At 58.5% G+C, this 10,590-nt stretch overlaps 1 protein-coding gene across 1 annotated transcript; it reads left to right on the top strand.

Annotated features, from left to right (window-relative positions):
- Nucleotides 1–1,383: 1,383 nt before the first annotated feature.
- On the top strand, nt 1,384–10,311 carry ENSA (endosulfine alpha). Its single transcript, XM_037499516.2, has 4 exons — nt 1,384–1,571; nt 2,820–2,945; nt 4,182–4,348; nt 6,985–10,311. The coding sequence occupies exons 1-4, from the start codon at nt 1,515–1,517 to the stop codon at nt 6,998–7,000; spliced, it is 366 nt and encodes a 121-aa protein (XP_037355413.1). The 5' UTR covers nt 1,384–1,514; the 3' UTR covers nt 7,001–10,311.
- Nucleotides 10,312–10,590: the final 279 nt, after the last annotated feature.

Below are 10,590 nucleotides of genomic sequence, written 5' to 3'. Positions count from 1 at the left end.
AAAGTATTCACTAAGTCCTTATGCTGGCATTCAAAACCCCCCGTGTTGTGGACCTCGCGCTGTGCCCAAGCTCTGGAAAACCCATCCTTCCTTCATCTTTGCCTGGGAAACTCCTAAATGCTTTAAAGCTTATTCAAATACCACCTCTTTCGAGCCTTCCCTGGTGGCACAAGGGATTAAGAAGCAACCTATGAGGCTGCCCACAGCCCCAGCAGCTTGGACAGGGAGGTGACCCAAACAGCGCAGCAGACCTCTCCTGTCTCCCCGCTGCTGCCCTCAGCAGTGTGTTTCAGTCAGTCTGCCTGTTCTGCTCCCCACTGCTCTGATGGATCCTCTCATCCACACATCTCTGGCCTGTGCCCCAGCTCTTGTGTGCATAAATAAATAAATCTTTTTTTTAAAAAAATCACCATTTTAAATACCACCTCTTTCATGACGTCTTTCTTTTAAATCCTAAACTGAATATATGAACTTTCCTTTGCATCTCTACAAGCTCTTCATCAACACGTATTTCAAAGCTCGCCAGATTTCCCTTGTTTGGTAATCTGTGCATTCCAGCGCTTCTCTTCTATAAATATACCTAATTACACAGAAAAATGCACAGGCCCCAGGCAACCCCCAAGAAGCTGTCCGGAAATTTTAATTCTTAGGAATTTTGCGGTGTTACTAGCATTAGACCAATGTTTCATATTAAAGGCTATGCTTTTGATCAACAGCAGAAATACTTGTCTATTGACTGTTTGGGGTACACCGTGCACACTGGGGACACCCTCCCGCCCGCCCCCACCAAGTTAAGGACAGAGACGGCCTCGGGCCCTGCGAAGCCAGCGGCGTCGCGGAGACTCAGGCCAGAGACGCGTCTCCCCTCACGGCACTAGAGCTGCGCTCTGGGGCCCCAGCTCGGTGCCCGCGGGGCGCCCCTGGACAGGCGCGCGCCTAAGGCGAGCGAGGGCACGCGAGCCCCGAGTCTGCCGAGACGGCTCGGGTGGGGGACGGGCTCCCCTCCCCGCGGGCCTCGCGCTGGGCCCCACTGAGGTCCGCGCCAACCTCCACGTTACCGGGAGCAGACGGACAACTCCCCGCCCAGGCTGCGCGAGGCTTGCCCGGCCCCCCGCCCCTCCACGCTCGAGCGCGGGCGGAGCGGCGGAAGGAAGCAGGAGCCCCCCGAAGGGGCCACGGCCGGGCGGGCGGCACCGCCCCCCGGGCTTACTATTGGCCCTTGCGGCTCACGCTCTGCCCAGATTGGCGCTCCCGCTTGCCCGTCGTGCCCACAGAGCCCACCCCCAGTCGGCGACTATTGGCGGGTCGTTACGTCATCGCCCCGTCTGCTCCACTGCCATTGGCTCTGAAGGGCCGGGGCGGTCGCGACGTCACAGGCCAGGGCCGCCATTTTAACTGAGCAACCCTAGTGACAGGAGCCGGAGAAGCAGCGCAGGTTGTCCCCGCTTCCCCTCCCCCTTCCCTCCTCCGGCGGATTTCCCGGGTCCCCCGCAGCCCACAGCCCCGGCCCCGCCATGTCCCAGAAGCAAGAAGAGGAGAACCCTGCGGAGGAGACCGGCGAAGAGAAGCAGGTGAAATGGAGGGGGTGCGGGCGGGCGGCCGGGGGCGAGCGTGATGGGGCGGGAGACGGGCTCCCACCGGCGCGGATTGGTCGCCATGGTCTCGGGCTCCGCGGGGGTTGGCCGCTTCCTGCGTCACGCTGGGTGAGCCGCAACAAGGCTCGCTGCTCCGGCCCCTGGTTGGTGAGGCCGCCTGTCAGTCAGGGCCGTGCCCCTCCTGATTGGCCGGCGGGCCGCACCGAGGCGGTGCTGCGATTGGCCGCGCTCCGGCGCGGGGCGGGTGTTGGGGGAGAGTGGGGTGAATGGAGGGGCGGGTGGTCCCGGCGGCGGGGCGCGGGGTCGGAGGTGGGGGTGGCGGCGCGGCCGGGCCGGGCCCCTCAGCCCCACGAGGACCGCGGCGAAGGCGTTTGGGAAGGACCCGCGCCGGGGGCGGGGACGAGCGTGATGACGGGGGGTGGCCGGCGGCGGCAGCTTCCTCGGGAGCCCGGGCTGCGGGCGCCTGTCGCCCCCTCAGGGCGCCCCGAGCCGGGCGGGCGGGCGGGCGGGAGCCCGGGTTCCGTCAGGATGTGGGGCCGGGGCCCCGGGAGCCGGCGGGACCTGGGAATAGGGATTTGAAGAGCGAAGCCTAGAAAGGGGCCGGGGGTCGTCGCGGCGCTCGCCGGCCGGGGGAGACGCCGTGGCCCGGCTGCGGGGGCGGGGCGGGGCGCCCCCCGGCGGGAGCGGCGGACGGGCCCCTGGGCCCCCGGGAGGCGCGGCGGTCGCCCCGCGGGGCGGGCCGCGTCCTCGGCGGACATGGCGGGGGAATTCGAGGGAACCGGCGGACGCGTCGTTTCCCTGAGCTTGGACTCCGGCTTGCGCCCGCCGCCCGGCCCTGGGCCCGCGCAGGGGCGACCCCGCCGGGCTCCCGGCCGCCCTGTCGCTGGAACGTGCCGCCCGACCGCCAGAAGCCCGCCTCGGCGCTGCTGTGAGAGTTAGGCCGAGCGCTGCGGTGCCGGCCTGGCGTTCAGCTGCTGCCCGTAACCGGCACTGCAGGCCCCCGGGGCGCTCGGGCGCCGTGCGGGAGAGGGTTCGGCTTCGCCTTCGCTCGGTGCAGCGCCTTGAGCTTCAGGGATAGGAACAAAGGTCCGGCCCGGAGCGCACGGCGGAGACTGCTGCTCCCGAGTGGGTGGGGCGCCAGGGGTTGTTGGTCGGTGTAAAGGTTATCAGACATTGGCAGCATTTGGTCCTCGGTCTTTAATTTTATTCACCCTTTCCCCCCAGGACACACAGGAGAAAGAAGGCATTCTCCCCGAGAGAGCCGAGGAGGCCAAGCTGAAGGCCAAATATCCAAGCTTAGGACAAAAGCCTGGAGGCTCCGACTTCCTTATGAAGAGACTCCAGAAAGGGGTACGGGGCCCACTCTCTTCCTTTGGGGCCCAAGCGGGGACTTAGGGACGAGGGCCGCTGCGCTGGGGCTCTGCTGTCGGGGACTTAGCAAGAGCGAGGCTCATTATTGTAGCCCCGTGTGGGGTCTCTTGTCTTCTGATTTCCTTTATAGGGAATTAAGGCTTAATGGTGTGGGGGAATTGGGGTTGGGGAGGCAGGGGTTGGGGGAAATAAGGGTGTTGAGAGACTGGTTTGCTGAACTGCCCCCAGGCCTTTGCCTGTTTAGATGGTAGTATGGGATCAGAGCTCAATTTTGGGGTGCATCATTTCAGGAAAGGATAAATCATCTGTCCTGCAGTTTCCTCAACTTGAATGAACAATAGGTTTTTTCATACCCTTGAAGTTGGCACTAGCCACTGCGTGTCCTCCCTCCAGAGGCTTATTTTTCCTGTGTGCGGTGGTCCTCCACACCTAGGGAGAGTCTGCCTTCACAGCCATCCAGCTCCTGATCAGGTTCCTTGGGCCCCAGAGAGACCTAAGGCTGGCTGAGGCGCTGGAAGTCATTAAAATGGAGTGTATTTCTCTGTGTGGATAAAATGGAGAGTGAAACAGATCCCTCTGGAGAATCCTAGTTGTTGAGTCTTAGTCACAGAAGATGATGTGCTGATTTGCAGTTTACCTTGCTGTTGGCAAGGCAGGCGTAGGCTGGCTGTCACAGCCACGGAACATGTGTGGGAGTGGTGAGAATTGGAGGAAAGTACATTTGCCTCCTGAACAAGCCCAGTTTCTGTTCATGATCTGAGAGAAAATTTTTTAATTTTAAGGTTGTCAGCTTGAGGCTGCTACCTGCTGACTGCTGGGGTAGCCCCAGATTGACCCTTCATGTGTCTTGTTTGCCTGTTTCCCTGGCACCAAGCCCACAGTTCCTGGGGAAGCCCTTGTGAATAGTCAGTGACTGGATTAAATCATCCTGTGCCGATGGGGCTACAAAGGATGAGGGTACACACAAAGCAGGGAGCTACCTCTTAACTCCCAAAATACATACTCTGGCTGCGAAACTGCTTCCAGGCCTGGAAACGTCAGAGCACACTGTGAGGAGGGCGTGAACGCACGTAGTTAGCGCCAAGCTGAAGTTAATCAAATCAAAGAAGACTTTGAAGGACCTGCATGTGGGTGAGGGTCTGTAGTGGGTGGGAGTCTCTTGCTCCTGAAGAAGGCCAGGGCTGCTCTCATCTAAATGCTCCTCTTGTCTCTTAGCAAAAGTACTTTGACTCAGGAGACTACAACATGGCCAAAGCCAAGATGAAGAATAAGCAGCTGCCCAGTGCGGGGCCAGACAAGAACCTGGTGACCGGCGACCACATCCCCACCCCACAGGATCTGCCCCAGAGAAAGTCCTCGCTCGTCACCAGCAAGCTCGCGGGGTAACCTGAGCCCCCCTCCTCCCCTTCCTCACCCGCTGGACTTTGCATATCATAGGCAGGATGGGCCGGGCACCTAGGTAGAGCTGCTCAGCTTGCTGGTCAGAAATGGCCGTGACCCTGCGGGGCTGCTGAGACGGTCACGCGGTCGGAGGGGGCTCTGAGTTCGTTTCTTCCGTTAAAGTGAGATTTCCGCTCCCTCCCTGGACCCAGGTGGGGGCCCCGAAAGGGGAGACTAGGCTGGGGGGATGCTGCAAACTTTTTCTTCGTGTGCGAAGCTGGGGAGATGTGCTTTCTCCTTTGGGAAGAGACTATCCCAGAATTGGTTAGGCCCCCACCTTGGGGATAATACGACAGCTTGGACCCTAAGGCCGACCTGACAGAGTGGGGAGCTGGTGGGTTGGGTGAGACCTGTTCTCTGCTTCTAAGTGTGTTGTCCCTTAGGCTGCTACTGCTTTGTGTTCCCATTATGACCAATTTAGAGACTCCTCAAAAAGAAAAACTGATTTGCTTGCATAAAGCCGCAGCGCCCACTTACCCTCCCTTAGTCAGTGTGCCACGCAGTTTGTCGTGGCTCTTCAATAATGTCAAGATTGGGAAAAGTATCCACAGGAAATGGGCACCTTCTCTCTCTGTTCCAGCATGCTGCTTTTGTAGGTCTCACGGGGTGGCGGGGAGAGCACTGCTTTAGGAGTCAGGATCTCTGGGTGCCACTGAGTTTTGGCAGAACCAATGTGTAATCTCGGTCGAGTCATTTAACCTCCCTGGACTCCTAGTTCCTCATTCCTGAACTAGAGTTGACTCTAAGTAAACTCGATTCTGCTTCTAAAATCCTAAAAATGCTAGCTGGGAAGCTGCGCTGGTCGTTGTGAAACAAAGTGAAGAAGGCCTGAGAGTGAGCCTCCAGGAGGGGCGGCTACGGCTGAGATTGAGAGAAAGCGGAGATTGGGGGTCGTGAATTAGACAGGAGGGCCTCGTAAGTAACAGGCCCCAGAGGGTTAAGACCAAAGAAAGGTGGAAGCGAGCAGTGAAGCACCTTGCCCCCGCCCCTTTCCTCCCCGACAGTCTGCAGCCTACTGAAAAGCTGCTCTGGCCGGAGGAAGCGTGCTCAGTCACGCAGCGTGGGGTCCCCAGATGTAATCAGGTGCCAGGTGTATTGTTAGGAGGACACGAAGGGGATAAACTGAGCCAGGGGATAAACTGAGCCGGCCTGCAGGGCTGGAGCAGCAGGTTTTGAGGAGATGATTCACCTGAGAGGAAGCTGGGGAGGGTGTGAGAGAGAAGAAACCCTGAGAAGTCTCTGCCTTCCTAGAGTGCAGTGACCCAGCTCCTGAGCAGGAGGGAGGTCAGGAGGCGCTGAGTCAGGAGCAGGCGGAGGGAGGAGGTGGCAGGTGATCTCGTCACTAGCTTGGCCCGAATCTTAACGAACACAATCTGCTAGTTACGATACGACGGAGAGGGTCAGGGTGGGAACTCGCTGTTCCGAGGGCGAGATCCTGAAATTCTCTTGCCCGTTCACCTCAAACGTTCTGAGACGCCAAGCATCGGTGGACGCCATGGGCGGGCGTGGAGAATTTGCCGGTGTGCGTGCGCGGGGTGGCCGTGCTGCGCCTGCCCTGCGCACCGGGTGGGAGAAGCTGGTGAGGAAGGAATGGAGAGAACAGGGTCCCTCGCCCCCCGGCCCCACGCTCCTGAACTGTCACTTGTAACTGTATATAACTTCTGTGTTTCCTGCTCCATTCTCATGCTGTCTTCCTTAGTCTAAAGGCCATGTGGGGAGGGGCTGCCGGACATCCTTGTACAGTTTCCTCAGCCGTCCCGACCATGTTGTACATAGATATGTCGTGTTATTATATATATAAATATATATATAATTTTGTACGTTTTCTTCATCTCCGATCTTCTCGAATTTTGTACTTTCTTTCTGTCTGAGCTGCTTTCTCTATTGGTCAGTTTGAATCCTCACGAGAGAGCTTGCGGTAGTCTGGGGTTCAGGAAAGAATAGGAAAAAAGAGAAAGTCAAAGATCATTGGTCTCCCTCTCTCCACCCGGCTCTCTCCAAAGCTAAGAAAACAATCTCCGTTGTTCTGCTGGCACAGCAGGAGGCCAGGGCTGCCTGGCAGAGCAGGGTGGCTGTAAAGTCCAACTCCAGGTCACTTTGCTCAAACCTGGATGATCACACCCCCTCAGAGCAGCGCCTGGGTCCTGGTCCTGGCCCCGCAGCCCCACCGTGCCAACGAGTGCCCACCAGTCTTGCCCGTGGCAGGGGCCTCCACAGCTGAGCCTGTGTCAAGCCTGGCGCCCCTGCCCTGCGAACCCCCAGTTACTCTGATCTTGTCTAAGGAATTGTTTTTCTGTCTTTGTTTTCATGGGTTATCTCTAGAAAGGCAGAGAACATTTTATTTTGCGAATAGTGAAAAGCTCAAATTCCTTCTTCCTCCCCACCCCTTCTCTGCTCTTCCCCCCACCCCTTCCCTCTGATTAATCACTCTCAGGCTGGGTTGTGCATGAGCCCGGAGGCTTAGGGAAGCTCTAGCTTGGAAGAGTCAGAGAATCACGGGTAAAGACTGGGATGGACTTAGGGTTTCTCCCTTATCACTTGACAGTGTTTTCTTTTCTTCTTCTGTGTTCGTCCACAGTGGCCAAGTTGAATGATGCTGCCCGGGGCTCCGCCAGATCCTGAGACGCTGCCCCCCTGGGTCCGCTCCTGCCCCTCCCTCCTTTTGCAGCCAGGGGTTAGGAGGTGGCTCGGGCGCGGGCTGGAGAGGCAGAAGCCCCTGCCCGTCGGTGTCCCAGCGCATGGAGCCCCTTGGGCTGAGCACCAAGACCTTGAACCTTTTTTTTGTTTTACCTTTTTTTCCAAATAACTGTTGGGAGAAATCTCAGTGAAATTCTGGAGGGGGGGGCTGAGCGGGTGGGGGGAGAGATCTGGGGGACTCCGGACTAGGGCTTGGAGTTGATGACATTCTTGACGGTCCTCCTCAACCGCGTGGCTGGAGCGGTGTGGGTGTGACGAGGAGTAGACTGAAGACGAGGGGTTCCGAGTCCGCTCTGTGACACACGCCCTGTTGGCTGGGAAGGCTGGGAAGCTGCTGTCAGAGACGAGGAACTGTCCATGTAAATACGACGCGGCGCACAGCTCCCCGGCTCTGCAGCGCAGGCTGAGAACTCACCGCTAATTGTTCATAAAAGGAAAAATAAGTGCTGTCCTTGAAGTAGGTTTGCCGTGGGAAGAAGGGCAGTGAGTGTGGGGAAGGGGCCATGAGCGTGGGGAGCCCCACGGAGCCCAAGGGACTTTTTCAGTGTTTGAAATAAAACAAAAGAAGAACACCCACGACAAAAACCCGACCCAGAAATGCTCTGAAGCAGTTGGTGTGTTTTATTGGGGCTTGGGAAAGGGAAGACAAGGTTGAGGACCCCATTCAGGGGAACGGCTGCTGTGGGGCCCTGAATTTTTAAGGAATAGGGACCCTTGATATGGGGGGTGGCTGGGTCCCCTGCTTTCGTCTTAAGGCGCAGGGGTGTTGGTGTGCAGACCAGGCCTTTGCTGGTTCTCGTCCATCCCCGTGTTTCTGTGGCGATTGCACAGAGGCACCAACCTCAGGTTTTGACTCAAAAAAAAAAAAAAAAAAGAGGGATTGGAGGGATTTGATTTAAAGGGCTTATGGCCACCCAAAGCTTCATCCTGGCTAAGGAAAAATGTAAGCCGGCTCCTCCTCTTCCCTGTCAGTCTGTCATTCCTCCAGGAGTCTTGTCGGGGAGGGAGAACCCTGACCTCTAGGCTCGTGCCCCAGTGAGCTCAGGCCTTTCTGCCGGCGGCCAGCAGGGGGCGCGCGCCGCCTTCCCCGCCCTGAGTTGCTGGTCGGCTGCTGCTGGAGGGCGCTAGAAGCTCTCGGCGACAGCGGGGAGCCACAGCGCAGACCTGCCCGCCGCCACTGGTAGATTGAAACTTTTGCCCAAATTTATCGGGGTGTTTTCCCGAACGTGATGGGCTTCTTGAGTAAGTACGCGTGAGGGGAGGTAAGGTCTGGAAACGATGTTTTCAGAGCCTAGTGCATGCCTGCTCCTTAGCCGGGAGCTGTCCAGTAAGTTTTCAGCCACTCAGGGCGCTGCTGGTTTGCTTTTGTGAGTTCGCTGGGGGCCTGGGGCACCTGGAGAGCGCACCAGACCCCTGCGGCGCGGTGGTGCGGAAGAGGTACAGAAGCGATGCCCCCTGCCTTGGTGGGGCTTGCTGTCTGTCGGGAAGAAAATCTGGACAAGTTCATGTGCTTCATATGGTTACTTGCAGATGTTAAAGCCAGAGGCACACACAGCGCTGTGCCCTCCCTCGTTGACCCTGGGCCTCTGAGCCTGCCGTGTTGCCCCTGGCTTGTCTGCCAGGCAGAGGCCGCCAGGCACAATCACCAAGGCTGAGCGTGGCATCACTGAGTGCAGGTCATTTGAATACAGGTCAGGACGCGGAGGTGTGGAAGTCACTCAGCCAGCGGCAGAGCCGAAGAGCTTGAGTTAGTTTCTGGGCTCTTCTGTGACGTTGCCAGCGCTCCTGGCTTGCCCGGTCCTTAGTCTCAGGCTGTAGCCTTGGAGCTTCTGGGTGTCAGTGTGGCTATTTCAGTTCAAAGCGTGCGCTTCCTCTTCCTCACCCTCACACTGCAGGGGTAGGCCTCGGGGCAGCCTGACCGGCAGGGCCCAGACAGCCCATCTTCATAACTCAGGGTTTCATAGGTTTTGTTCCGAGAGTGGAGTAGGGGGTTCTTCACCCCCCGGTTGGTTGAGTGATGGTGGCACTGACACGCCTCTCGGCTGGGCTGTCTGCTACGCAGGGCCAGCGGCCCTGTGAAGGGGTGAAGTCACCATTATTGTCCAGCGTGTATTTTAAGCTGATGTGGGCTGGGCGTGGGAAACAGGCAAGGGAGAAATAAATACCTTGGAGAGCTGCCACGGAAGGTATTTACAGTGAGCCCGTGACCCCTCGTGAGCCGCCCTGGAGCGCGCAGTGCCCTCTGCTGGGCCCGGGGGAGGCCAACAGGAAGAGGGAAGCTTGTCCCTCGGGAAACCGAAGCATAACAATGACAAATAAAAACACAGGAGTGTAGCTAAAGGAAGTAGAGCTCCAAGAGCTGAGGGCAGGAGTGTCAGGAACCGAGTTATTAATAAGCCAAATTTTTTTAGAGCTGGTGACTAATAAAGGGAGGCCTCCCGCGCTGGAACGGCGCGTTGATTCAAGTCACTGTTGGGCGCCCACTTGCCGTCAGAAATACTAGCTGTTGGGTAGATGAACGATGCAGGAGGTGGTGTCTGCCCTGGAGGAACTAGAAGCTTCGCTGAGACAGTTCTTGCACATACCCCCTAATGCAAGACGCCGCATGACTGGTCAGGCCGTGGTCAGAGTTCTGAGAAGGGGCTGCAGGGCTGGCATCATGCGCAGATGCCAGCGGAGGAAGTGGAAGTTGAGCTGGGTCTTGAAAAATGGGTCCGGCCCAGTCATCCCGTACGTGAGCGATAATGCGGGTGCTGCTTCCAGATCCCACTGTGCCAGGGAACCCCTCGTGACATCATGGTAGTGCTCAGTTTGTCGCTCCAGAGTCCTAGGGACAGGATTTAGCAATTGCTCAGCGTTTGGTTTTTGCTACGTGCCCAGTCCCATGCGTGCTTCACAGACATGGCCTCTTGGCATCCTCAGGCTCTGCGGAGCGCGCAGTCGCGGCACTGTGGTCACGTGAGCAAACCACCCTTTCCCCAAGTTTCAGGCCCTGAGAGGGGAGCAGGTTCACGCGCCTGCAGAGGGAGGGGCGCGGCGTGTCGGGAGGTTCCGTGGAGCAGGTTCCGAGTGACAAGCAGGAATGGCCCCAGAAAGGGAAGGTGAGGTGCGGCGTTGGCGTCGAGGGCGGCACGGAGAGAAGCGGGAGGTGGCGGGCACCTGCAGCTTCTGCAGTGGCCGTGTCCCGTGCGCCGGGGGTGCAGGCTGCCGGGCAGGGGGGCAGGTGCTGCGCTGCTGGAGGAAGGGGCGTGGGAGTCGGCGCGGGGCTGCCAAGGAGAGTGGTCAGGCCCCAGTTCTCATGGGTCGCGGCCAAATCCTGGGGAGAAGGGACCAGCGGGTGGGCCCTGGGGCGGGCTGGTTTGGTGTCAGGCTGCCCGTTGGCACCCCGGGCTGGGTGTCTTGATCACTTACTGCGAGTTTTGGGGTTTGTTTACACTCTGAAAGGACAGGTTTGTTAGGAAAGGCAAGGAGAAGCTGGCACAGGCAG

The sequence above is a fragment of the Talpa occidentalis genome, unplaced genomic scaffold, assembly GCF_014898055.3.
Source record: "Talpa occidentalis isolate TD23 unplaced genomic scaffold, MPIMG_talOcc4v2.1 talOcc4.9, whole genome shotgun sequence".
Taxonomy (NCBI): domain Eukaryota; kingdom Metazoa; phylum Chordata; class Mammalia; order Eulipotyphla; family Talpidae; genus Talpa; species Talpa occidentalis.
Note: the sequence above shows the minus strand (reverse complement) of the source record. Positions and strands in the feature narration are given on the sequence as shown.

Excerpts from the sequence above, each read along its gene's own strand:
- ENSA (XM_037499516.2), top strand. The coding sequence starts at position 1,515 with ATGTCCCAGAAGCAAGAAGAGGAGAACCCTGCGGAGGAGACCGGCGAA. Across the intron at positions 1,572-2,819 it reads AGACCGGCGAAGAGAAGCAG|GACACACAGGAGAAAGAAGG; the intron begins GTGAAATGGAGG and ends CTTTCCCCCCAG. Across the intron at positions 2,946-4,181 it reads TGAAGAGACTCCAGAAAGGG|CAAAAGTACTTTGACTCAGG; the intron begins GTACGGGGCCCA and ends CTTGTCTCTTAG.